We start from the raw sequence: 25354 nt of genomic DNA on the forward strand, positions 1-25354 counted from the left end.
GCTGGGGCTCTCCATCTGCCTGCCAGTGCCCAGCAGGTGAGCTCATGCCACCTCAAACCAGAGCTGTGGTTACAGCGCTGCAGGAGTGTCCCTGGCACTGTCCCTGTCCTGCTCCAGGAGAGCCAGGCTTGGAACATGGGCAGACCAGAGTCCTGCTTAGCACAGGTTAGTGACTTAATTTCTCTGGGCTATCCCATGGGAATGCTGAGCAGACTAGAATTCTTCCTTTGCAGGAAGCTGAGAAATTGTTGCTAAAAGCCTAAATGGGAGAAGTGCCAGTCACTGCCCTCCATGCTGGGGCCCGCAGCTGCTAGTGGAGCATCCAGCCCTCCAAGCTGACCCTGCCAGACAAACCCAAACAGCAGCTTTTGGGAGCCTGTGTGTACCCCAATTACCCTTCAGCACCTCACTGGGCTAAAAAGGACCCGCAGCTTCTCGTTACACCGAGGTCACATTTTCCTTGGCTTATCTTTGTTCCCTGGAGCTCAATTCTGTGCCTTCCTCACCTTTCTAGAAGCCCCATCTTGACTGTCCTCGCTCCGTGTGAACCCCGCAAAACCACAAAGTGAGGTCCCTGGGAATTGTTTTTTTCCCTTCGAGGGCGGGAACAAGGAGCGCCGGGGGAGGCGGTGCCCGGGGCCGGGCCGATGGGTCCATCTGGTGGCCGTCGCCCCCGATCGGCACCGGGAAACGGCCGGGCACCAGTGGGAGCTTGCTGCGGCCACGAACCTGCTGAACCTGCAGGGTGAAGGGTTTGGTGAGCAGCATCCCCAGACTTTCCCCTGACCCCTCCAGGAGCAGCTAGGAAATGGGATCAGAAAGGGGGGAGTTAGAAATCGAGTTTTGGAAAAGGTTAGAAAACTTAAAGCAGGTAAGGTGTGGAGAGGCTCCAAAAAATACCACTGCCTGATTAATTATTTGGTTTGTTAATTGGCTGATCAGCTTTGTCCTGTACATCATCCTTCCTGGGAGGAAAGGTTTTCTACTGCTCAGCCTTGATTTCCCAAGCCCCTTCCCCTTCCTGTGCCCCCCTCCCTGGCTCATTGGGGCATCCTCCAGCAGGTACATTCTGATGTGCCCTGCTCCTAAACCCATCCACAGCCCACATCAGTGGTTCCCATCTCTCCAGACATGGACCAGTGAGAGCCAATAACTTAATTTCTTATCCAAAACGGCAATGTGAAAAATAAAGGAACCAAATCCAGGGGCTTTGACATCCTGCCACAGGTGTTATGCTTAAGTGCCTGCTGTGGTCCAGATGTCGATGCTCTGGATGATGAGCCACTCGCTCTGGTCCTGCGTCACCCGGATCCTCACGCACTCCACGGGCCCAGGCAGGACCCTCTCCAGGCCCCGCTGCTCCAGGGTTCCCTTCTCGAAGGAGCCCACAGGGATGTAGGAGGAGCAGTCCCGGCTGCGGTCCCGGCGCTGGCCCAGCTCCAGCAGCCCTGCACGCAGGAAATCACCTGGGCGCTCCACGGAGCCCGTGCGCACCCGGACACGGCTGACTCGGGCTGGCTGCTGGAACACGATGGAAAAAGTACTGCCAGCTGCTGGGTCTTTGCCCCAAAAGTACCCCTGTGCTGAACTGTAGGCCTTGAGGGGCTCATAGTTCTCAAAAATGGACATGCTGGTGTACAGGGATGCTGGCGGGTTGTCCGGGAGGTCCAAGGCATCGGCTTGGAAATCCTCGTCCTCCAGCCGGTTGATGGTGCCCTGGAAGGAGGAGTAGAGGCCCATGTGCTGGAAGAGGGATGGCTTGAAGCGGATCACGTCCTTCTGAGTGAGCAGTTGGCGGAAGTGGACCAGCAGCCAGTCACAGGGCATTTCCTGGTAGAAGAGGAGGAGGAATTGAGCCAGGCGAGGAAGGTCACTGGAGCGGTAGAGCTTTCCGATGTAGCCCAGCTTGGAGAATTCGAGGGTGGCCCAGTTGGAGCCCTCCTGGGAAGCCACTGCCCTGCGGATGGCCGTCAGGAAGGACCTGGCGCTCCACACGTCATCCTCAATCATCAGGTAGTAGGAGGAGAGGTTGGCGGCAAAGGCGAGCAGGAAGGCATAGTCCACATTCTGCTTGGAGCGAAACCTCACCCGCTCCTCTGCATCGTTGAAGTTCCTCTTCAGGCCTTCCAGGGTGGGGTAGAATTCAGGGGGAGCATGGATGAGCAGGAGCCGTCCCAGGAGGATGTGGCGAGCAAACTTCTGGGCGATGGTGGCGGCAACACGCACATTCCAGCCAGGATCAGTGTCAGCCAGGTGCACCACCACCACCATCTCCTGCAGTTCCTCCTCTGTAGACTGGCTGAAGAGGGACTGGAGCGTGGCCAGGAGGTAGAAACCACGTGGCCTTTGCACAGATGCCATTCCCACTGCCAGGAATTCTGCAAGGTAAAGGAAAGGCATGAGCAGGCAGAGGGGTGACCTGGGATCACCACATCTTCCTCCCTTCAAGACGTAATGAAAGGGCTCCAAAAACTTCTTCCCATGGCCAGCCTCCAGGGTCAGTGCTGTTTGTAATCCCATGTCTAAGGCCAGTGGCTCCTTCCTGAAGCTGAAGCCTTCAGCATCTCAGGAGGGGCCCAAAATTGGCCCAAATGGCAGCAAGAGGCAGATTGAGGAGGCAGGGGCTTCACTGAAGAAATATTCCTGAAAAACACCTAAAAAAGCCATACCAAGGCAAGTAACAGTGCAGAGAGAGAGTCCATAGGGTAGGAATGGCCTATTGGTATGGGTGCACATCCTGAAAGCATTCCCCATTCCACACCTCATGGAGATGCACCCACACTGGGATCAGGCACCTTGTGTCCTCTCCATGGCTGCCTTGATTCAGCTTTTCTTGCTGATGGTTAGGACAACACCATTCCTGTGCTGGTTCCAGCACAGCCTCACAGGTTGCCCTGAGCTACTTCCCACAGGGTTTGCATGGGAATTGCTTCCTGTGCACCTGTCCAAGAGCTTGGCCCACTCCTCCCACACTCTGGGGTTGTCCCAGTGGTCCAGCTCACCATCTCCACTGGAACCTCAACCCCCAGGGAGATGGGATCTCAGCAACCCCTCAAAGAGAGGTCTGGGAAGACCAAAACACCTGTGATCACCCCAGTCCCAAGCTGCAGAAACCTGGACCCTGCGTGCAGCATGTGGAGCTTCCCCAACCCCTCCATCCCCAGAGCGAGCAGTGAAGGCTGTGGAGGTTGTGAGCAGGTCCCCACCCAAAAAGGCGGGACACAGCCCCTCCCTGCCCCAGCAGCAGTAAGAGGGCAGGTCCGTGCTGGGATGTGCACCTGTGCACACCCAGATGTGCATACCCAGAGGGTCCAGAACCACTCACTTTTTCGGGGAGCTGGGGAGCCAGCGAGGAGCCGGTAGGAGATGTTGTGGAGTGCAGAGAGCTCAGCTGTGTCCCTGAGGATGTGCTGGGCTCCCTCCGGCTGCAGCAGCTGCAGGATCGTGTCCTGCAGGGGATCCAGGCTGAGCTGCACCTGCATGGGAGCCACAGGCAACAGGTCACACCCCAGAGCACCATGCAGCAAGGGGGCATGACAAGAGGGGGACCCAGAAGTGAAGGGGAGCCCCTGTCCTGCCCTCCCTGGATTCAGGGGGGTCCAGCTGCCCAGGGCAACCCTAGGGAGAGGAGAAGGCAGAGTTTGGGGTTGAGGATGACATGGAGCAGGGAAGAGAGCAGAGCTGAGGCTGGGGTTCATGTCGGGCAGGAAGGGATAGAGGATGCTCCACTAGCCTCTCCAGTGGGAAGTCACTGGTTGGGGACTCACCTCCAGGGGATCCTGTTCCTGCCGGCTGCCCCCATGGAGGAGGAGGAGGAGGAAGGAGGCAGCAAGCAGAACCATGAGGGAGCGTTTCAGGGAGCATCGCATGGCCCCTGCTGGCTGAGGCCTGGGGAGAGGGGACATGTCAGGGCACAGCCTGTGAAAAGCCACCACCCCCAGGACAGGACAATGGGACAGCACCCGGATACACCCCTGGGACTGACCTCCTGCCCCAAGCACCCACAGGCACACACCTGTGGGCAGCCATGGGGCATCAGGGGACACTTGTGCACTGTCCCCTTTGGGCAGGCAGGGACAGGGACACCCCAACCTGACCAGGATAAAATCAGCCAGGTACAAAATCTCTCCAAACCAGCCCCAGGACACCTTGGCTGCCCTGGGACACCCCAAGCAGCACCCCGGAGCTGGAAGCAGAAGAAATGCAAGTGGACAGGGCCTCAGAAAAAATTTTTGGGTCATGGAGACACGCCATGACCAGTCACCAACACCCCAGGATTTGTCACCAAGCCCTGGGAAACACTCACATCTCAAATGGGCCCAGGGTGCTCTTCCAGCACTGTGAGGAGGAAGCAGCTCCCCACTTTCCTCCAGGCAGGCACCAGCTTGCCCTGTCCCAGCAAGAAAAGTGTCCCTGAGGGGATAGTGTCACCTTCAAGTAAGTTGCAGTGAACTTGAGACATTGTACTTTGTAGAGTTGTGGCAGGAGGCTAAAAGGCTCCTGTGTTTGCCTGTTTTTTTCCATTATAAATATGACATTGCTGCCCTGGAAGAGAAGCAGCTGAGCCTGCGCAAGTGCCCAGCTTGATGGGGCAGACACCCTGAGCCCCATCCAAACTGTCTACAGTGACTTGGCTTTGTCAAAGCAGCTTTGAATGTAAACGTGGAGGAAAAGCCCTCCTAAGCATTCCCAAACCAAGGCTGGGCTTCCTAGGCCGGTGCCCTAAATACTTTCCCGCCCCAACCACCGCTGTGCAGGGGATGCTCTGAGCCCACCCGCGGGCCCACAGACTGGAGCACAGCACCTCTGGGGCCACTGCCTTGAAGCGTGTGCTGGGCTTATTTTAAGGAGAACCCTCGTTTTTGCACCCAGGAGTCCTCTGGAGGGGTTGCCAGCTCCCCAAGAGGCTGGCGCCGAGCAGGTGGCCCCGATCCGATCCACAGGCACTTCGCCCTTGGAGCACTGACCCCGCCCAGGGACACGGCTCCTCCCTTGGAGATAAACACTCGGAGCCAGAGAGCCGCGCTCCCCGGCAGGGCAGGGCTGACTCGCAGCAGAGACAAGCAGCTCCTGGAGCTGCTCAAAATCTCTCTCAAAATCCCAGGTCCCAGCAGAGAGTGTGGCCTCTCCATCCCTTACAGATCTGGAGACATGGGGGACCTCACCAGCTCAGGGGGAGCAGCATTAGGGATCTGTCCGAGCCACAGGGACATCACACCCTGATGCCACCCTGGACGTGGATTTCCAAGCCTGGACCTCCGGGATCTACAACCAGGGCCACGGGGTGAGCTGGGAAGGGCAAGACCTGGCCACATGCCAGGCTGGGCATTTGGCCACTCTGGATGGCCAAAGGTTTTTCTGGCTGCTGGGGAATGTCTGGCTGCCAGCAGCTCATCCTGCATGGAAAACAAGATGCTGCTGAGCACCCTCAGCTCCCACAGGAGCAGCTTCACCCAAGGAGCAGGCAGCCCATGGGGAACAGGGGTCACCGGCACAGAACAGAAGGTAAGGAGTGCAGCTGCATAATTAACCCCCTAATTGGACTTTGGATTTCTGCCTCTATGGAGGAACAAAGCAGCCCAAGTAAGTGGGCACAACCAGGGGTGCAGCATCCTTCTGCTCCAGCTCTAAGTATCTCCAGAGAGTATCCCTGCCCCACACTCTGCTCCAAGCACCTCATGCACCTTCCCCACACCCCAGCACCCCACTGCAGATGTCCCCAAAAGCCACCCCACTGTGGGGACATTGGCCAGGAGGAGCTGAGAGCCACTTGTGTGGAGCCAAACTCCTCCCCAGCCTCAGTCCAGGACAGGGGGAAGGAACAGTCCATTCCCAGCCTCAGTCCCACGAGGCTCGGAGGAAGCTCCCGGTGTGCAGGCAGCTCCAGCTGCTTCCGCCAGCACTGGGGAGAGCAGGGCTGGTTGCACAATGAGAAGGGACCAGCAAGGGGGTCTCTTCCCACTGCCAGGAGTGCCTTTCCATGCTGGGGGAAACTGAGGCACAGACAAAGGCTGTGTCACCCAGCAGGGTAAACACCAGCTCTCCCGCAGCACAGCTCAGTGCCCCGCCCTGAGGGTCCCCGGGATGGAAAGGGCTGGCATGGAACCCAGCACCAGAAATGGGTGGGGGACACTGCAAATCGTGGCAGCACAACGGCCCCCATGGGCAAACTGTGGCCATTCGGGACTGTGGGGGATGGGGGCTCCTGGGCTCCCTGGGAGTCCAGCCAGGGTCTGGCCCCACTGTACGTGTCTCTGCTCCAGGGGTTGTCCTACAGGGACAAAGGAGGGGAAATACCCTCTTCTAGTAGCACACGGCTCCGGGGGCCAAAGCTTTCGGTCGGTTCAGGTGTCCCACAGCACAGGGAGGTCCCTGCAGGGAGGGACACACCGATCCTGTCCTCACCGCTGACAGCTGGGAACCCCCAGCCCAGCCCCCTGCCCTCATCCCCGGTCCCCAGGCACCCGCTCCCATGGCAGCAGGAGATGGCTCCTGGCCATCCTCCTCTGGACGCACCCACCGAGGGCAGAGACTCACGGGTGGGCGGCAGCCTCGCCTCTCCAGCGTGCTCGGCCCTCGCAACTTCCCCAGGCTGGCCGGACTCTGAATTCTTGCTCGGTAAAGCCACACCCCGAGTCCTTGCCTGCCTCCCGCAGAGGAGGAGCGTCCGCCGGCGGCCTCAGTCCCAGGAGCTTCGGGGAACCGGCCAGGTCGGCGGGGACCCACATGGGACGGACCAGGACCCCCAGCCCACTGTGGGACCTGCGACAGCCTCACGGACGGGCATCCCAGGATGGCATCAGCTGTGTCCCACCGACCCCATCCTCGCAGACAGCTCCAGTCTCCCGGGCAGCACTAACCCCCGCTGGGGGCTCTTTGCCAAGCCCCAGCATCCCAAACTCTGGCACGAACCTGACGCTTCACCGAGCCAGGAGCTGGTGACACGGAGCTGGCACAGCTTTTTGCCCATTTATTTTCCAGCTCTTGTGCTGAGGTGGCAAAAACCTCTGGGGCTGCAGAGCCAGAACTGCACGCCTGGCACCCTGGACCAGGGCAGAACCTGGATCCCACCTGGGATGTAGCCCCAGGACACCACAGCTTCCCCACACACTCCAGCTCCTCACTGGAGCATTGGGCATCACAGCTGGGCTGGGAATGAAGCCCTTTCTGATCCCAGTGAACCAATGTGGGCCACATGGGGCCTGGTTTGTTCCCACCTCCCCCTTTTCCCAGCCTTTTCTCCCACTGCTTCCCTCCTCCAGACCCAGAGGAGGAACATAGCTCTGGAGCATCCATGAGTCATCAATGGCATTGCTTGTCCCCAGCTCCCAACCAGATCAGCTCCTTCCCACAGCAGCCCAGTGTAGCAGAAACCCCTTCCCTTCCCCTTCCCCCTACTTCCCTTCTCTCCTTGCTGGCCTGGACCGCTCCTACCTTCAGGGAGACCTTGCATCTCTTGCCAGGCTCCATCTTCTACAAATCCCCCATGACAACTTCCAGCCCCAGCTGCTCCCGTGGGAGCACATGGAGCTTGGAACACCTCTGTGAGAGAGATAGGGCAGAGCAGGAAGCAGGTGATGGTGCTGGGAAGGCAGAAGAGACGTCCCCAGGCTCCCGGATCTGGTGGCTTTTGCTTTTCCTACATCGTTTGGGTTTAAATCCTTAAATTCCTATGGTGGGATGGCAGTGGCTCTTTCCCAGTGGGGACACCCCACCTGCACTGGAGCAAAGGCAGTCTGGGATTCCCACCTGCGCAGGGGCTGGAGGACTCCAGGGCCGACAAGGCAGCTGGGACGGTGCAGCCCAGCAGAGCTTTGCTGCTCAGTGGCCCAGGGTGGGAAGGACTGTGGGCTTGGCGGCAGCTGCAGGAGGGGGAGGGCTTTTCGCACCACAGCTGCCCCTGACCCCCACCCCTGCACAGGAAGGAAATCTGGTCCTTCCTGCCCCTGCAGAAAGGAAGAGGGGGAGGGCTGTGACACCCAGCACAGCGCTGGGTCCCCAACGCTTGGGGTGCAGCAGCCCTGCCAACAGAACAGCCAGCACTGCCAAGGGGAGCAGGAGAGCCACCAAATTCCCTGTTGGTCCCCACAGGCTGCTTCAGGGTGCAGTGCTAGGGTAGGATTTGACCCTCTTCAGGGACATCCACGAGTGGGCCTGGAGCAGGAAAGGAATCCAGCTAGGACACAGCTCCTGGTGCCCAGGCAAACATTCTGGGTCCTCTTGCCCTCAAAGCAAGTGCCACAAATCCAGCCTGAGCCAGTTCATCCAGTCCCCGCTTTGTGCTATGGAGCAAGTCCCAAATGGTTTTTGGGTGCTGAAAAAGTGTCCCTCCACCTGCCACCCTGTGAGTGCCATAGCATAGCCCCAGTGCCCAGGAACCAACCAGAGCCTGGCACCAAAGGCTGCTCTCAAACTTCTCTCTGGCCCCAAACCCAAACATGCTCTGCTCACCTTAATATTTGACCAGGGGAAACAGGGAGGTGGCTGAAATGAGGCTAAAAGGCACATTTTTGCTTGCTTTTATAATAAGCTGAAGAAGAAAGACAAGCCCCAGGTGCAAAGGCTGCTCTGAGAGGGCCCTGTGGCTGCACAGGCACACCCAGCTCAGAGGGCTAGGGAGGACCAGTTCTCCCAGTTGAGGCCAGAGCGGAGGGACTGGGATAGGACAGGCACAAGGGGACCCACAGAAGGACCTAGCCCCCTTCCCCAAGCCCGCAGGCCTCACCTTACCCAGCTCAGCTCCTGTTGGACACCGGATCCCTGACAAAGATCAGGAGCAGGGTGAAGGTGGTGGCCAAGTCTTCCTGTCTCCCCTAGGAAACCTAGGCAGGATCTGTTTACAGCCCTTCCATTATTCAGGAGCAGGACAAAGCAAAGGCAGAACAGAGCCTCACACAGAAGGGAGAGCCACCGTGATGCTGATCTGGGGCTCCATTTCCACACCACCAAGGACCCCTCTGAGCCATGTCCTACAGAAATGGGTGGCACCAAACCACAGCCACTCCTGCCAGTGCACTCACTGCATCCTACCCTGGAGGACACTGAAGACGACTTTTTTTGGCAATCAAGCTTCAAGACAGGCTGGGCTCAGGGACCAGGGAAATCCCCTGCTCAGGGCTGAGCTTTGGTGTCACTCCCTCACTGAGCAAACCTCAGCCCAGGGTTCAGGGTCTGAAGCTCTGGGTAAGGACCAAGGGGAACACCTGCAGCTCTACACAGAGGCAGAATCCCCCCTCCACTACATCCCTGCCACTCCCCATCCTCCCAGCATGGATCAGAACAGGTTCCCACTCCCTGCCAACACTGCTAATCAGCACAGCTCCAGCACCAGGATCACTGGGAGCTTTGTAAAGGAAAAGACTGAGAATTGTTCTTGTACATTTTATACACTTCAATCTACAAAAAGCCTGGCCTGGGAGGGGCACCTCTGGCTTAGGAGCATCTGTATCTAAATATCCATATTTGAATCCAGCAAGTCTGTTGGTAGCAGGAAACATCCCATCCACCTGCTTCCTGCTGTCACAGCCTGTGCTGCCTGCTCCGGCTGCACCGCCTGGGATCAGCCAGGGAATTCTGGAGCTGCCAAGCACCTTTGCCCCCGGACTTGCCATATGCCTGATCAGAAGGTATTCCTGCTTTGCCAGATGGCAGGAACACACAGCCCTAGGAGCTGTTCTGTAGCTCTGCACAGAAGCCAGAGCAGGGCCCGGGCTGGCGTTCCCAGCCCCGCTCAGCCCGAGCAGCTCCCCACAGGTAAGGGCACAGCCTCAGACAGACAGCAGCCTGCTCCATGCCCCTGCCATCAGCCTGAGCCAGGAACCAAACCCCTCTGCTCCCACCCTCCAGAGCCTGCATAAACAGCAATCACCAGGCACATAGCCGTGGCATCATCATGAGAGAGTTTTCAGGGAACAGAGCAGGTAACAGCCTGAAGCTCAGCCAGACCATGCTCTGAGTAAGCAGCCACCCCACTCCCCCCGCCGCCAAGACAACCAGAAACTACAGCCTGACCACATTTCACTGCCTGAGCTTTACCACCTGTCCCCATCTTCAGTGGTGTTTAAACCCACAGCAAAAGATTGTTGTCCCCCACTGCCCTGGAGCAGCTTCCTTGCAGCCCCTGCAGCCCTTACACACAGCTCCAGCCCCGACCTTGTCCTGCCTCTCCTGCACCACAACCACAACACAGCCCAGGCTCTGCTATCATGGCAGCCCCAGGAGCACAGGGACAGCACATTTTTCTTGCCTTTTATCTCTAATAAACCAACTTAACTTCAAAACTTACCTGTGGCATCAACAGAAGTTCAGCAGTGGTGGAAAGGGGAACCTGTGAGGCAGAAGCTGTCACAAATGTGTTTGAAGTCAACACAAAGAGCCTCCAACATAGATCCAAGGTCAGGGCAGATGTCCTTAGTGGTGATTTACAGAGTGGCAAGAAACTCCTGATCAGCTACACGAGGGTCATGCGGGGTCACAGAACCACTGGATATTCTGAGCTGGAAGGGACCCACTGAGACCTCAAAGACCACCAAGTCCAAACCGAGATGGCAGAACTCCCTCTCCTTCGTGAGCTTCACTGAACATTCTACAAGGACAAGTACTGTTCCTCCTGCTTGGAACCAGATGTGGTGTGCAGTAGAACTGAGGAGCTGATGTCTGATAAGCAGCAAAGCTCAGTCCAGGGTCTGTACCTGCACAGCTGCTCCCCTACCCTGCAGCACCTCCTGTGAAGCTTCCCAGGGAGCCACGTGTTCAATTAAACCTCCAGCCACGTTCCTTCTGGTCAGACTACATTTCTGACAGGCCCTGTACCCCTCACTTCTCAGTCAGCCCAGAACCACAGGAAGCTTCATGGTTGCTTCTTCCTCACAGAAATCAAAAGCCAGATCAGTGGTTGCTTGGGGGCTTTCAATGGAGAATATTTCCACACTGCTCTTTGAAAAGACACAGAGTCGAGTCCTTCATCACTGCTTCAGTTATTTTAGTTTGTCCCCTCCTCTCCCTCCCTGTTTATGTTCTCTGAAAAGCACCTTCTGGTTTTAAAAGTTTAGATCTCATTTTCAAAGAAAAACACCAGTGTGAGAACTTAAGTACCTTTACATACTTTTGCCTTACAACTCCTCTTTCAAGTAATTCTTTTGTTTGATCATTTATGCCTTTCTTTCCTTAAACTGGGATCTGCTGGGCTGGGAATTAAGATTATTGTTGATGACTGCTGTCTTGCTCACTGCTTCTCAGACACTGAAATATCACACTGTGCACGAACACAATTCTGCTGCAGTAAAACAAACATGGATTTTGTTTGTTGATTGTTCCTGGAAAGGAAAAAGGAAAGTTCTTGGAAAGCAAAACCTCCTACTTCTTCCCGAAGAAGAGAACACAAGACCACTTTGATTAGCACCAAAAGGATTTTAAATGAACAGTTCCAGGGAGCTCCTTTCAAATCATAAAATGTCAATTTTACATAAAAGTGTGTTTACAAATAGTTTCTGCTTTACACTCAGCTCTGCTCATTACTGACCAGAAGTTATATACATACAAACTAGCTCAGCAGCTTCAACCACTTGCAAGGAGACTGCAGAATTTATTTCAGAAATAAAAATAGGATTTCCTGGTTCCTAGAAATTCTCTTCAGCCTGCCAGATTCAGTCCCCTGTGGGCTCCTGCAGCCTCAGGAGAGCACTAAGCCTTTGGGGAGAAGGGGTACTGTGGGTGCCACCAGTCCAGGAGCCTGACACTGTGCACAGGGTCCAGCACCACCTGCACCCCCTGCTCCATGCGCGGCTTCTTCCCGTTGCGCACGGGCGTGTCCTGGAACACCAGGCGCACGCGGTGGTGCCGCATGTCCGTGCTCACCGAGATGGAGAACTGCAAGAGAGGAGACCAGAGCTGCTTCAGAGAGTCACAGTGACCAAGAGAGCTCTCAACATGACAGACACTTCTAGACTTTATAAATTCCTCTGAATTGTACAGGGTGTTTCACAGTCACATTCTCTAGGCTACAGCACTGTATCCAAACCAGCTGGCTGGCTGGCAGCCCCAAATAATCATGCCGGAAGCTGGAAGCGATGTCAAAGAACACTGGAACTGCCTGGGCAGTGGTGGCATCACCATCCCTTGCAGTGTTCAAAAGGCCTGTGGATGTGGCACTTGGGACATGAGTTAGGGGTGAACACAGCACTGCTGGGACTTGATCTTAAAGGTCTTTTCCAATCTAAGTAATTTTATGACTCTGATTCTAAGTGAACCTGAAAGCAAGTGGCTGTCAGGAGAAGTCTGGAACTCACTGCCCAACTCCTAAGTGAGGCCAGACAGAACCTCTACTGAGCACTGGCCACTTCTGAAACCCTTACTCCCAATCAGGGACCAAACACACAGTCAGAGAGTTTCCTCATGTGGGATTTTCCTCTCAGAATTTACTGCCATAAAGAGATATTCCTGTGAGGGGCAGACCTCCACTTGTACTGCTCCCTGTCTCCTGTACCTGCTGCAGTTCTGGTAACACCTGCAGCCAGACGCTGCACAGCCACAGCTCCTGGCACATTCTCTACATCCTCTCTATTCAGTGCACCAAACAGGGAAGAGCCAACAGAAATGGAGAAGTTAAACTGAGATTCTGAGCACTTCCTCTCTTAATTAACCATATGATTCCCAGAACTGGTTTGCTGATACAGCAGTAGGATTTATACAGCCCAAAATAGGCACTGGGTGGGATTCTTGGGGCTGTCCTGTGCAGGGCCAGGAGTAGGGGACCCCATGAGTCCCTTCCAACACAGGAGATTCCAGGTGCTCACTTCATGTCCTTACAGGAACCTCATCTGCAAAGCCTGGCAGCTTTCTCCCACTCACCAAGGTGAAGGTCATGCCCATGACGATTGGCACAAAGATGAAGTTGAAGGTGGTGATCTGCAGTAGGCAGCAATCCTGATCAGGGTTTGTGTGCACTTCCTCATACTGGATTGGGGGCTGGAGACCTTTGCAACACTTGCTCTTAAATCTGGGAGACTTAAAAGAAAGAGAGGCCGATTTAGAAAAGCAAGAACCTCTGCTGGGTTTGGCTGCTCCTCCCCAGTGTGGCCTGGCAGGGTCTCTCTCCTCCTCCCCAGGTATTTGGGCAAAGTGTCACAATAATAACAAAATGCCGTCACTCAGGATGGGCAATTTTCAGAACCATTTCTTTAGAGGGGAAAGCTGCACAATTCCCAAGGTTGCCTGAAATTACTGGCTTCTCCCAACACCCACTACTGGAGGCTTTCCCTGGCAGTGCTGGCTGCCTTCACTTCTCTGAGAAATCTTGGCAATGGCATAACAAGAAGTTTCAGATTTTGGTCAACATTTTGACCACTGTAGTCAGACAGTCTGGTTTTTGGTAACAATCAGTGGTGATGATCCACATCTTATAGCAGGGAAAGGATACCAAAGGAGGAAATAAAAATGTGGGATTCTAAATGTCTTGATAACAGAGACTGAAAACTGAGTGTAGTTGCACAACGTGCTTCAGTTTACCACAGGAATCTGTATTTATTCTCTGAATGGACAAAAAGTTTCCACTTCCCTTCTACCCCCCGCCCCTCCAAAAAAAAACCCCAATTTCTGCTTAAAACAAGTCACAGCTGATCTGGTTCTTTCATACCTGCTTTTTGAACTTGAAGTTGAATTCCCACATTGCTTCTTGTCTGTTCCCTACAATCTTTTTGCACCAGAAAAGCAGACACTGAGGTGGAAAAAAGAAACACAAAATTATGAAACCCTTAGAAGCACCAGTTTAAGTAAGTTTTAACAGATCATAAAGGCTTTCAATTGAAAACACAATTACATAGGAGTAATTAGGAGCCGCTTATTCAAATTAATTATGTTGAAAGAACTCTCTCAGTAGTGTAGATCTCCCAGTTTCAAGCTGGCCAACTCCTCATGCAACCCGTAGTCACTGATGTGCCAAACAGCAAAATCCTGATGTGCCATTTGTCCCTTTCCTAGGGCAGGTATGAGTGGCGCACGTTCACCCATTCCCTCCACCCACCAGCAACTCCCATTAAACTGGGTTCCAAACAAGGTTAAAGCGAGGAACAAGAGAGAACAGAATAAGGATTGAGAAGGAAAGGATCCAGAGGGAAATGCAAAGACCCCAACATGAGCTATGAGGTGATGGATGAAGAAGTTCCTAAGCCATTGTGGTGTCAAATGGAGACCCTGACCTTGCCATTACCAGCACTGACTGTCATCATTTCGAGTCCAAAACCACTGCCAGGACAGCACAGTCTGACCAACCTTCTATCTCTTTTCAAAAGAAAATGAGAAACCAGCCTCAAAGAGCCTCAGAAGTCACCAGCACTGCTCTCTCACGCAGACATACACCAGGACTGCTCCAATTTCACTTGGTTATCACTGTGTGGGCCACAGGCTCCAGCCCAGGAGCTCATTCTAGAGCAGAAGGCTCAGAAAAACTCCTGTAGGAGGGAAATCCCTGCCTGCCAGTCATAGTACAAGCAACCAGCCTTCAACAGCTAAGGAAAGAACCTGGCAAGTCAGTCCAGCCATCCCACAAAGCTTTTCCACACCACAGATGCCAGCCCATCACAGCTGGTCTTATCTTTCATCAGTGTCAGCAGGTAAAGGAGGAATAATAATGTGGGTAAAGAGAAATCCCTGTGATCCATACACAGTCTGTCCTGAAGAGAGAAGGCCTGACTGGGTTGCAGGACAAAGCACACATTTAACTTCATTCCAGGATGGAGTGATCCTAATACAACTAAGCCAGAGCCAGCCTCCACCACAGGGGCTCTGAAGAGACCAAGGGGGATACAAGACCCTCTACTTCAACTCTGAGTCACATCCACAAACAAGTCCTTAAAAGACCTTTTTTCTCCACAATCCTCATGAGGTGAACAACAAAGCTCTGTGGAGTAAAGCTCAGAAATATGCATGGAATGCCTCCACCTGGGAGGAAGCAGTCCTCAGGTTTTTTCCAATAAAAACATTCTCCATATCTTTGAACTCAGATGAGCAGCAAATGCTGCTGAGTTTAACTCCACCGTCAGTGGCATTTGTAGTTCACCTGCAGAGGCAGCCTGGTCTAGCAACCTGTTTGGTCATGGCAAGTAGTGAAGCACAAAAGGTCAGTACCTCCTAAGGGGCAGAGGATGTCGTCCTCGGGTCAGCCGTCCTGCCCTTCAGACGCGCCGTGCGGGGCCGCTCCGCCCAAAATAATGGGGTGTCTTTAAAGGGCAAACACCTCTGCTGACACCATAACGGCTCCAGTGTCCCACACAAGCTAGGCTAGGGAAAGAAAAAAGGAAATTAAAGAGGAAAAGCTAGGTTGGATAACACCCGGGGCTGGGCTCTCCTCTAGCCACATGCAGTTTAGGTAGGCATTGCCGTTAGTGTCAGCAACCCACAAAGGTAGAACCAAAGCCCAGGAAAGCCAGAACGTGGGGAGGCAGTGCCAGGTCCTCCTCCAAACCCTCTGTGCTGAGGGATTTGTGTGCACAGTCACACAAGTGGAGCTCAGAGTCCTGCAGTGCAGCAGTACAGCAAGACCACACTCAGGGTGGCTCTTTCATGCTGCAAGGGGTTAGGTCAAACCTCTACTGCTCTGACAAAGTCTTGTCCCCATTTAATTTCCTTTTTTAAAAGCTGAACAATGAAAGACTGCACTAAAGGATCCTCCTCCATCTGTTAGTACAGGAGAAGCACTAGCAGTGGGCACCAAAGCCGTTATGATGTCACCAGGAATCCTCCCGAAATGTCAACCCTGCCAGCACTGCCTTGGGGTTTCAGCTCCTACAGCCACGAGCAGTGGCAGCTTGGGCTCAGGACTACTGGAATTTCCTCAGAGTGTTTTGCTTTTTCAGTTGATAAGAATGAAGATCCCCAGCCTGGGGACTCAGGAGGAGAATGAGGAGCTCTGGATGCAGAGTAAGACCGCACACAGAGCCATGTGCTTTTCCCTGTGCTGCAGCACCACCTCCTGTGTGCTGCTGGATGCTCCCCAAGCCCATGACAGCCTGTGACAGGGAGAGGAAGGAAGAAAGGTGGGATGTCATGTACAGATAGATGAGGCCCCTCTATTTTGAACAGAAGAGAAAGAACAACTCCTCAACGAAACCAACTTCAGTGTGGCTCCAAAAACCTCTTTCAACAGGTTTTTGACCTAGGATTTGGAGGGTGGAGAATTCACATCGTTGCTTAAGCTGCTCACAGATTATTGGCCAGTTGCAAGTTCAAACCAAACAAGAGACACAAAGGCATTTCAGAGTTAATGGTCAACAGCAATTAAAGAGGAATGATATGCAAATGCTCCAAGCTGGGATAGCACAGGGAATTACCTTGCCCACACCACAGACAAACCCTTCACAGCCCAACACAAGTGCAGCCCAGTCCCAAAGCAGACACTGGCTCTGCACATTTGCCATGCTCACCCCAGCATCACCACCCCACCTCACCCACACACCAGACCATGGATGACCTGCAGGAAAGCAGGGTGACACAGCTCCTGACATCAGTGTCACTCCTGAGCTCTCCAGAGGCCTGTTACAGAGAGAAGATGTACTCTGGCAGTGTCAGAATAAAGCAAAACATATAAAAGCTGATCCTATGGAGCCTTGATCAGAAGAAGGGAAGCTGCAAACATCCCTGGCAGTTCTGACATCCAGTGATACCAGGGCCCTTTTGCTGGTTAAAATGGTGTAGGACTTAAGCAGAAGTTACTCCAAAGAGTAACTCTACAGGTACAAGTAACCAGCCCACTTTTACAAATCCCACTGAGAATACCCAGTTAATGACATCCTACACCAGCTTCACTGGTGACCATCTTCATATCATCTGTTTTTCTTCTAGAAAGAAAAAACCAAACAGAAACAGCAACACCTCAGACAAATCCCAGCTCCTGAGTGATGCCACTTACTCTGGAATTCTTTAAAGTGCTGGGAGTACTGTCTGGGATGGCTGGGTTCCTGGAGAGGCGGGCGGCGAAGGGCTCGTACATGTGGAACAGGGAGCGGATGACGCAGGCGCGCAGGCAGTGCAGCTTCTCCATGGACTCGGGGCGCAGGCGCAGGGGCAGGTACGCGTCCAGGCTGTAGTGCCTGCAGAACCCACAGGAACGGCGTCAGCTCCAGGGCACAGCAGGGCAGGGCAGGGACAGAGCCGTGCCAGGGGACAACTCCACGTGTGACAGACTACAGGACTCTGGTCAACCCTGAGGGCTGCTGACAGGACATCACATGGCAGGCTCAAAGCCCGGACCTGCACCAGGCAGGCTTCCAGCCCACACATCCTACTACAATTCCCAATAATTTGTAGTTTGCCCAGAGACCAGCCGGGGATGTAGCTGCAGGCTGCACAAAGGGCTGCAGGTTGCTGCAGGTTCCCAGGGACTCCCAGGTGAACTGAATGCAGCTCTCAGTACTGCTTGAGCAGCCTGAACACCTGCACTCAAGAGCTATTACTTGATCACATTCCAAAGGAGCCTTTGCTAGGGAATGTCACACTAAAAACCAGGGGCAAGGATGACCACAGCCACTCTACTCTGTGCCCCTGCTGCTTGTGCCTCCTGGGCAACAGGTAGAGCTGTGTAAAGAAAATATTCTCTCCTGAAGGAACATCCCAGTGGAATGTACTGGGACAGAAGGGTTTGTATCAAGTGTTGACAACCCCTTTGCCCTCCTTGCTTTCACTTACTCCTGTCACTGTACAGCTCCAGAATTCCCAAATTACACGGAGGTGACTGTGATTAAAGCTTGAGGTAGGGCAAGTTGTCATCAATGACATTTGCCTTTCAGCACCGACCATGCCACACACACTTGGATAGGTTGATATATACAAGTGTTGGGCCATGGCAAGCAGAAAAGGACACAAAGCTCGGAGATTTTGCAGGGAACATACAGGAATACACCACAAAGATCCATTTCCATACCCAAAGCAGATGTGATTTTAGAATCGTACAATGGTTTGGGTTGGAAGGGACTGTAAAGCTCAGCTCATTCCACCCCCTGCCACGGGCAGGGACACCTTCCACTATCCTAGGGTGCTCCAACCTGGCCTCGGATACTACTGTGGATGGGACAGCCACAGTTTCTCTGGGCAATCTGTGCCAGGACCTCACAGCCTTCACAGTCAAGAATTTTTTCCTAACATCCAATCTAACCCTGCCCTCTGCCCACAATTTAAAACCATTACTCTTTGCCCCGTCACCACCCATCCATAAAAAGTTTCTCTGCCTGCCTTTTATAAGCCCCCTTAAGGTACTGGAAGGTCACAGGGATGTTTTCTCCAAGCCTTCTCTTCTCTTCTCCAGACTGAACAACCCCAGCTCTCCCAGTCTGTTTTTGAGGGATAAGAATATTCCACAAGAGAGGCCCACATCACCACGTCAATGTGCAAACACAGGGCCCAGGCCTACAGGGAATTATTCCCTTATTTCCAGCTCTGCAGAGAACTGCTCTCTACAGAAACCTCCCACAACCAGTTTTAAAACCCTCTAGAGTCTCACCTTCTGTAGAGCCTGGTCCAAAAGGCAGCAGTGCAAGTGACAGTCCAGGCTTTCTTGCAGATCAGAGAGAACCGGACGATGTCCTCAGGGCGGATGTAGGAAGCCAGGAGCAGCCAGATGTCGATGGGATATTCCTCTCCTCCTCCCCCTTCGGCATCTTCTAAAGGCAACGAGGGTGTATTAGCACGGGCCATCACATCTGCACCAATTCCCACCCAGAGACACGTGCTGCACACCTGGCAGCACACGTGGGCCGCTGATTTACACACACAGGGAAAGCCCAAGCCCCAGTCTGCACAGCCTCAGTGGCCCTGCTCTCTGTTCCCACCAGCGTCCACACAGCCATGACACCTCCCCTGGGCTGGACACCTGCCACTGTTATCCCCACTGCACAAATGGGTGAAGAGGCAGATTCATAACGGAATTCAGGATGAAAGGGTTCTCTGGATGTTTCTAATCCAGCACCTCAGGTCAAAGCATACGCAATTAGGTCATTTTGTTCAGCATCTTGTCCAAGTGAGTGCTGTGTGCAAGGATGGAAACCACAAAGCCTTTCTGGACCCTGTTGTGATGCCTGACCCTGGCACAGCTGAAATACCACACTGAAGTTGAGAAATAAAAACTGGATGTCAAATAAAGAGGCAACTTTATGTAAAGGAGAGCCAAGTTCCTGCATTTTTAATGAAAAGGGCACATTTTTCAACAGGTCACTAAAATAGCTTCACACATGAAGACCGTGATCATTGGTACTGCCAGGCTTGTCCAGTTGGTACCACCAGGTCTTTGTTCCAGTGGTCACAATATTTTGGTAGGATCTCTGTCAGGGAGGGAAATTCTGTTCTGCATCTGGCAATCAGCTTATTTTCTTAAATCTCTTAATTTCATTAAAACTTCTTGGATGTGAACTTTTAATGCAATTCAGATGGAGAGAAAGGCCTGTTCTTCCTTTCAGAGGTGTCAGAGCTGCTCAGCTGGAACTGAGGGCTCACACTCCTTTCATTCCTGGAGTGTTTTGTAGTTTACACCACACTTTTTTCTACAGAATTGCTCCAACTTTAGGAGTAAAAAATACTTTTAAAGAATATAAGTAGGTGAACAACATGGAGCATTAGGAAAGTTAAGAACAGAGAAGGAAAACACAACTTGTGCACAGTGCCAATAGGAAAAGCTGCTGTGAGGTCTCTGGCATAGAAGAGGTGTTTGGGAACTTGAGGGTGCCAGATCTAACTCTGAGACATCAGGTTAATACAAAGGGCAGTTCTTTATCCTCATGTGATAGTTGCCAAAGAAAGCTCTGGATGTGATCACTTCCCCACAGCACTTCAGATTTATGGCAGGCACACCCACAATGGGCTGCTACACCCATTTTGCTGGGTCAGCTCTGCCTCAAGAAGCCATCAAACTTGACACTGCTGAACTCAGAGGGCAGCCAGAAGCATCACTGTTCTAGCACCATTTTTTCCTCCCTAAACATGTAGCAGAAACAAGACAAGGCTGTGATAGAACAGAATATTGTCTTCCCAGTCTCACAGCTCCAGCTACTCAGATATTATTTTGCCAGGATTCTGAAGGATGCCTTAATAAAAGAGGTTAACCTCTTTTAACTCCCTTCCCAGAGGAAGTACTGTCCACCCTCAGTCTGTGGTGGATGGATGATCATGTGCTACATAAATTGCTATTAAGCTCAAGAAAACTTGTTAAAATTTGATTCTCAACCTGAAAGCAACTTGATACTAGAAACTTCCACAGGGTTCCCCAGTCCAGCAGAGCTGTTTGATGCTTACACTGCATTGTCAATGGATTTCTATGGAGTTGCACAAAGTGCAACTAATGAAGGATACATCTCCCTTGAATTAATGTATTAAGGTGCCACTAGGATCAAATGCACTTCCTTGCTGGAAAAAGAGCCCTTTAAACCCATTTGCAACAAACCACAGCCTTGGAAACACACTGAAAACAGAGCTTGTGTTTTGCCAACAAATGCATCATGGACAGCAGCACTTCAACCCCAAAGCAAACCTGCTGCCACCACCCCATGTTGCACAACTCTGGAATAGCAGTGTTTGTTTTCCAAGGCTGAGGAATATTTGTTAAAAGCAAGGAGCTCTCAGGCTCTGATTTCATGCCCCAGGCTCTGCCTGTGTGCAAATGCAGCTCTTGTGACCAAGTGCCAGCAGATTTACAAGTGACTAAACCCTTGGCATTTCTCTGTGCACACACAAATTCCAGAATGCTCCAAGAGCCCCATGACCATCCTGTAAATCCCCAGCATGAGCATCCCCCATACTGGACACCAGGAGCCCACAGAGCCCCAGGATGACAGGTGACCACACCTTTGTGCCTTTTGCTCTTCTTTTTCCTCGAGGCAGCCCTCCCGTTGATGCTCTCCTTGGTATCCATCTCATCACTGCTGTCACAGGACTCTCCTGACACGGAGAGAACTTCCTCAGTAGGGACACAGGAAGCTTCCAAACCACACAGGGATTTTACTGGAATGAAAAATGACAGTAAGTACAACAGCAGAGAGGAAAAGGTGATCCAAGTCCAGGAGATGCTTCAGTGGAACCACTGCCTTAAAGCCTTCTGGTGAGTGACACAAGCAAGTAAATCCTGAGCTCAAGGATTACCTTGTCAGAGAAAGATTAGCAGGAGTGAGTGAATGGGAAACATAATTATTCAGCTGCTTGTTTTAAGTAATGAACAATGAAGATGATTACCAGAACATTATGCAGATCCTACTGATTTAGCTGAAGCTATTTACAGCTCCAAATAAAACAACAGGCTCTTTCTAAGGGGTAACTGGTTTCCCTTAACAGCAGAGTTGCTTTGCATGGCCACATTCAGCCTGGAGCCAGCACCTGCTCTGGAACTGCTTTATGAGCATGGAGAAGACTCACTCCCTTTGCAGCAGAACAACCGTCCTGTGGCCGATGACACAATCCACTGGAGCTGGAACTCAGTGGCAAGTGCACAGGAGTTCCACTTACCCCGGAATTTAGTGAAGGGGAAGGCTCTGGCCTAGCGAGGAAAACAGCCAGCTGAGTCAGCTGGAGCTTGGGGCCGTTTTTTTCCAGTATTTGGGGACATGTTTAGACACATTCCTGTTCAGGAATATTATTTTTAAAACTCGATCTGTAAACTGAGGGCTCATTAGGGCAGAAAAGTCCACATGAGAGTCAGTAATGACAGTCTTGGAAAAGAAAGGTGTGGCCCTGCATTACAGCTGTGTGAGGCACTGCCACAGAGACCAGCACTGCCACAGCAGCACCAAGGCTAACAAACAGCCTGTGAAATTCATTAAAGAGCTGAATTTCAACCCAACAAACGGGGTGAAGAATAGAACATGACCAGTGAGGTCAGAGGAGGCTTATAGTGTTCAAGCTTTTCTACTCAGCACAAACTGAAGCCTAGGAAGGTTTTATACATGCCAGCTCCAGTCACTGCAGTCACCAGAGTCACTGAAGAGCAAAATGTGCTGTTTGAATCACAGAGACAGAGTGGCAGAAAAACAAACAACAACAAGAAGAAACTAAAAATATACTCAGGTGAAAAATATTCTCATTTCTAACCACCAAACAAGGTTTTAATAAAATGAAAAGACAGCAGATAGAAAGTCTTCAGACAGGGCTTGACTGTACCTGCTGACTAGACACACCTCAGTGCTTTGCTAAACCAGTTCTACCTCGCTTTGCACAGTTTGTTCTGTAAACTGGATGCTTTCCTGGCACCTGGATGTATTCATGGCAGTTGTTCCTCCACTGCCCTCTCCACATGACCTTTCATAGGTAAAAAGAGAGTGAAATATGTGGCAACACAAATGGCAGTGAGTTAGGACATCAAATACAGCCAAGCAAGAGAGGACAAAACTGACAGGGACTCAGAGTGGGGTTTAGAAGAAGAGTCCACCCCACTCTGCTACGGAAAAGTCAACCTCTGAGTCAACAGCATGAGTCCACCGAGCAGTGAATGGCTGCGCTGCAATCCTGCAGAGGCACCCTCTCTTCACCTCACTCCTGCAATCCTCTCATCCTGGGCACTAAAATGGGTAAGAAAGAAGCCCAGAAAAGCTCCTCCTGGCCGCGGCTCCCCTGTCGGTGAAGCTCCCATGGGATGATGAAGCTCCCATGGGATACTCGCTGTGGGAGGCCGCTGCAGTCCCACCCAGCAAACCCAGGGGGTCCCACCCAGTAAACCCAGGGGGTTTACTCTGAGCGGAGTTTCTGGAGGGCAGCAAGGCCAAAGGTTGGAGCTCCTGTCCCCACGCGTGGCACCCCAAGACGCACAGATAAGGCTGGGCCAGATAAGGCTGCAGCACAGTCATGGCTGCACCAGATAAGGCTGGAGCACAGCCCTGGAGCTGGGGAGGAGAGATCCCGAGAATGAATCCGGAGGGGAAACCCCTGAGTCTGCACTGCAAAGACCTGGGAAAGGGGTGGGCACGGAACTGCTGTGACCTGGAGGCACCAGGATGAGGTGGAGGGGGGCCAGAAACACAGCAGGAAAGGGGATAAACTGGGTGAAGCAGATGATGCCGAGGGCAGGGAGAACAGAACACCAGCAGTTTGCCAGCATGATGCTGAAGTGCTGGACTCTGCCTCAAGGAGACAGAACACAGATGGGTGAACAGGAGCAGGACTGGGAGGAGGGAAGCCCCAAACAAAGGAGGCCACAAAAGAGGGAAGTGTCCTGATCTTAAAAGCTTGAGAAGTAGAAGCTGAAGAGGATGTTCAAGAGCACCACTGCCCCTGACAGGCACTCATGCCAAGTGCATACTGCCTCCAACAATGCAAGATTTCAGCAGCATATCAAGAGTTTCTCTTTATGAAAAGTTCAGTCATCATTGTCAACACAACATCCACCCCAACACGTGTGACAGCTACATTTAAAAGGCCTAAACATCACCACTTCTCAAGCAAGTGGGGTGTGTTAGCTCAGAAAGCTCCCAGACAAGGAGAAAGATGTTAACAAAATACTGCACTACCTTTCCAGGAAAACTCCTTCTTTGCAAAGTTCACCAAAAAAACAGCAACACCCTCCCAAGACCTCCTCACAACACATGTTTGACAGACCTATTACAACCTTACTCCCCTGGCAAAGAACTTTACCTGCTAATAAAGTTATCTACAGTTTTATATGTGGTAATAAAGTAATTTTATAATGTTATTTTCTGCTTTAATCAGGAGATGACACCCAAGCCTTTCCATTTCAGGCAGTAACAAAGACTCAGCAATTCTTGCAGCAGGATCTCTGCAAAACCTTCTGTCTAAATCTGGTTGTCTACAGAGTAGCACGGGTTCATTTTCAGCACTAAAGCACACTTTCTCAGTTTAAGGAAAAGGAGTTTCCCATGTCATGCAGAGCAAAACCTGAAGGCAGTGTGGGTAAGGCTGGGGCCCCGTGGCATACTCACCTTCCTGCTGCACTGCGTTGGCCACAGCCTTCTTCACCCGCCCAGACTTCACAACAGCTGGGTCTGAGTTGGCATAATCTGCCACCGTCACTGCAGAGAGGGGGAAACAGGGGTCAGAGGGATTAGGGATTACGGGGAGGGGACAAAAGGGCTGAGAGTCACGATGACTAAAGGGAACAGTCCCCAGAGGAGCAGAGGCTCGAGGAGGAGATGCACAAGCAAGAAAATGAGCCTGAGCAGAGACATGCAGACCAGCAGTCCCCAGAAAGTCTCTACTCCAGACCAGGCTACCAGGCTCAGGGGACCAACGTCCCCACCCAGCTCAATGCAATTCTCCTTCTCCCACCACCTCAGCCAGTGATAATCCCATTCTCCCTCACACAGCCCAACTCGAGCCTCGCTGATCCTCTGGTCTCAGGCTCCTCCTCCACAGGCAAAGAGGTCTTACTGCCACACATCCCTCCAGAACCCTGCTGGGGGATCCCTCCTGGATGCAGCTCTCTGCCCGCACAAACGCGAGAGGGCCCAACTCACTCCTAGGTGAGACCAGACCGTCCTCCTTCCCCTCATCCCCCTCACCCAGGCCAAGCCCAGGCCCTTTAACTATCTCCTCTCTCAGGCCCTAATGCGGGCCCAGGCCTCCTCTCCGGCGTGCACCAGCACGGCCAAGCTCGGCTCGGCTCACCTCAGACCCGCCTTTCCTCACAGTCCCGCTCCCCTCATCAGCCCCAGCCCATCTCAGCCGCGGCCCAGGCTCGGCCCTGCAGGCCCGGCCCGGCCCGGCCCGGCTCTCACCCCGCTCGGAGCACACGTCGTCGGCGCGAAACTTGAGGCGTTTGCGGGCGCCCCTGCGGGGCATGGCGGCGGCGGCGGGGCGGCCGCGCGGGGCCATGTCCGGCCGGGCCCCGCGGGGACAGCGGGGACAGCGCCACAGCGCCCGCCCCGCGCCGCGTCACCCCCGCGACACCGCGCGCCGCCCTGACGTCACCAGGGCTGTGACATAACCCCCAGTCCTCCCAGTGCTGAGGGATCCCTCTGCAGCGCTCCCAGTAACGGGGACCCCGAGGGGCTTCCCCTAGGGTCCCCCCGGCGCGGTCCCCATAACGGGGGCCCCCGAGGGGCTTCCCCTCCCAGTGCTGAGGGATCCCTCTGCAGCGCTCCCAGTAACGGGGACCCCTGAGGGGCTTCCCCTCCCAGTGCTGAGGGATCCCTCTGCAGCGCTCCCAGTAACGGGGACCCCTGAGGGGATTCCCCTCCCAGCCCTCCCAGTGCTGAGGGTCCCTGAGGGTTTCTCCCTCCCCTCACAGTCTTATCAGTAACAAGAGCACTTCAGGAAATTCCCCCCATTCAAATTCAGGAGATTTCCCCCAAGTAAAGGGGATCCCTGAGGAGATCCCCCCTCGTAATGAAGATCTGTGAAGTAATTGCCCCTCCCATAATGGGGGTGTTTGAGG

At 53.2% G+C, this 25354-nt stretch overlaps 2 protein-coding genes across 11 annotated transcripts; both read right to left on the reverse strand.

Moving 5' to 3' along the window:
- Positions 1-54: 54 nt before the first annotated feature.
- LOC121345499 (alpha-1,6-mannosyl-glycoprotein 4-beta-N-acetylglucosaminyltransferase-like) lies at positions 55-11255 on the reverse strand. 8 transcript variants are annotated; one of them, XM_041422504.1, is made up of 4 exons: positions 10286-11255; positions 3768-3888; positions 3326-3476; positions 55-2378 (listed from the first exon to the last, which is right to left on the reverse strand). In XM_041422504.1, exons 2-4 carry the CDS (start codon positions 3867-3869, stop codon positions 1237-1239), a joined length of 1395 nt encoding a protein of 464 aa, XP_041278438.1. In that variant the 5' UTR covers positions 3870-3888; positions 10286-11255; the 3' UTR covers positions 55-1236. The 8 variants fall into 8 exon arrangements, with proteins under 8 accessions (XP_041278438.1, XP_041278441.1, XP_041278435.1 ...); XM_041422507.1 differs by lacking the exon at positions 10286-11255 and adding an exon at positions 7435-7456; XM_041422501.1 differs by lacking the exon at positions 10286-11255 and adding an exon at positions 6538-7374.
- Positions 11256-11397: 142 nt separating this feature from the next.
- Positions 11398-24844, reverse strand: TMEM183A (transmembrane protein 183A). 3 transcript variants are annotated; one of them, XM_041422510.1, is made up of 8 exons: positions 24696-24844; positions 23901-23990; positions 20824-20979; positions 18491-18647; positions 16904-17084; positions 13634-13714; positions 12850-13005; positions 11398-11868 (listed from the first exon to the last, which is right to left on the reverse strand). In XM_041422510.1, the coding sequence occupies exons 1-8, from the start codon at positions 24790-24792 to the stop codon at positions 11683-11685; spliced, it is 1104 nt and encodes a 367-aa protein (XP_041278444.1). In that variant the 5' UTR covers positions 24793-24844; the 3' UTR covers positions 11398-11682. The 3 variants fall into 3 exon arrangements, with proteins under 3 accessions (XP_041278444.1, XP_041278443.1, XP_041278445.1); XM_041422509.1 differs by having other exon boundaries at positions 18491-18650; XM_041422511.1 differs by lacking the exon at positions 24696-24844 and adding an exon at positions 24586-24604 and having other exon boundaries at positions 18491-18650.
- Between the last annotated feature and the right edge of the window lie 510 nt (positions 24845-25354).

This window comes from Onychostruthus taczanowskii, unplaced genomic scaffold (genome assembly GCF_017590055.1).
Source record: "Onychostruthus taczanowskii isolate IOZ18803 unplaced genomic scaffold, ASM1759005v1 scaffold74, whole genome shotgun sequence".
In the NCBI taxonomy this organism is placed as follows: Eukaryota; Metazoa; Chordata; class Aves; order Passeriformes; family Passeridae; genus Onychostruthus; species Onychostruthus taczanowskii.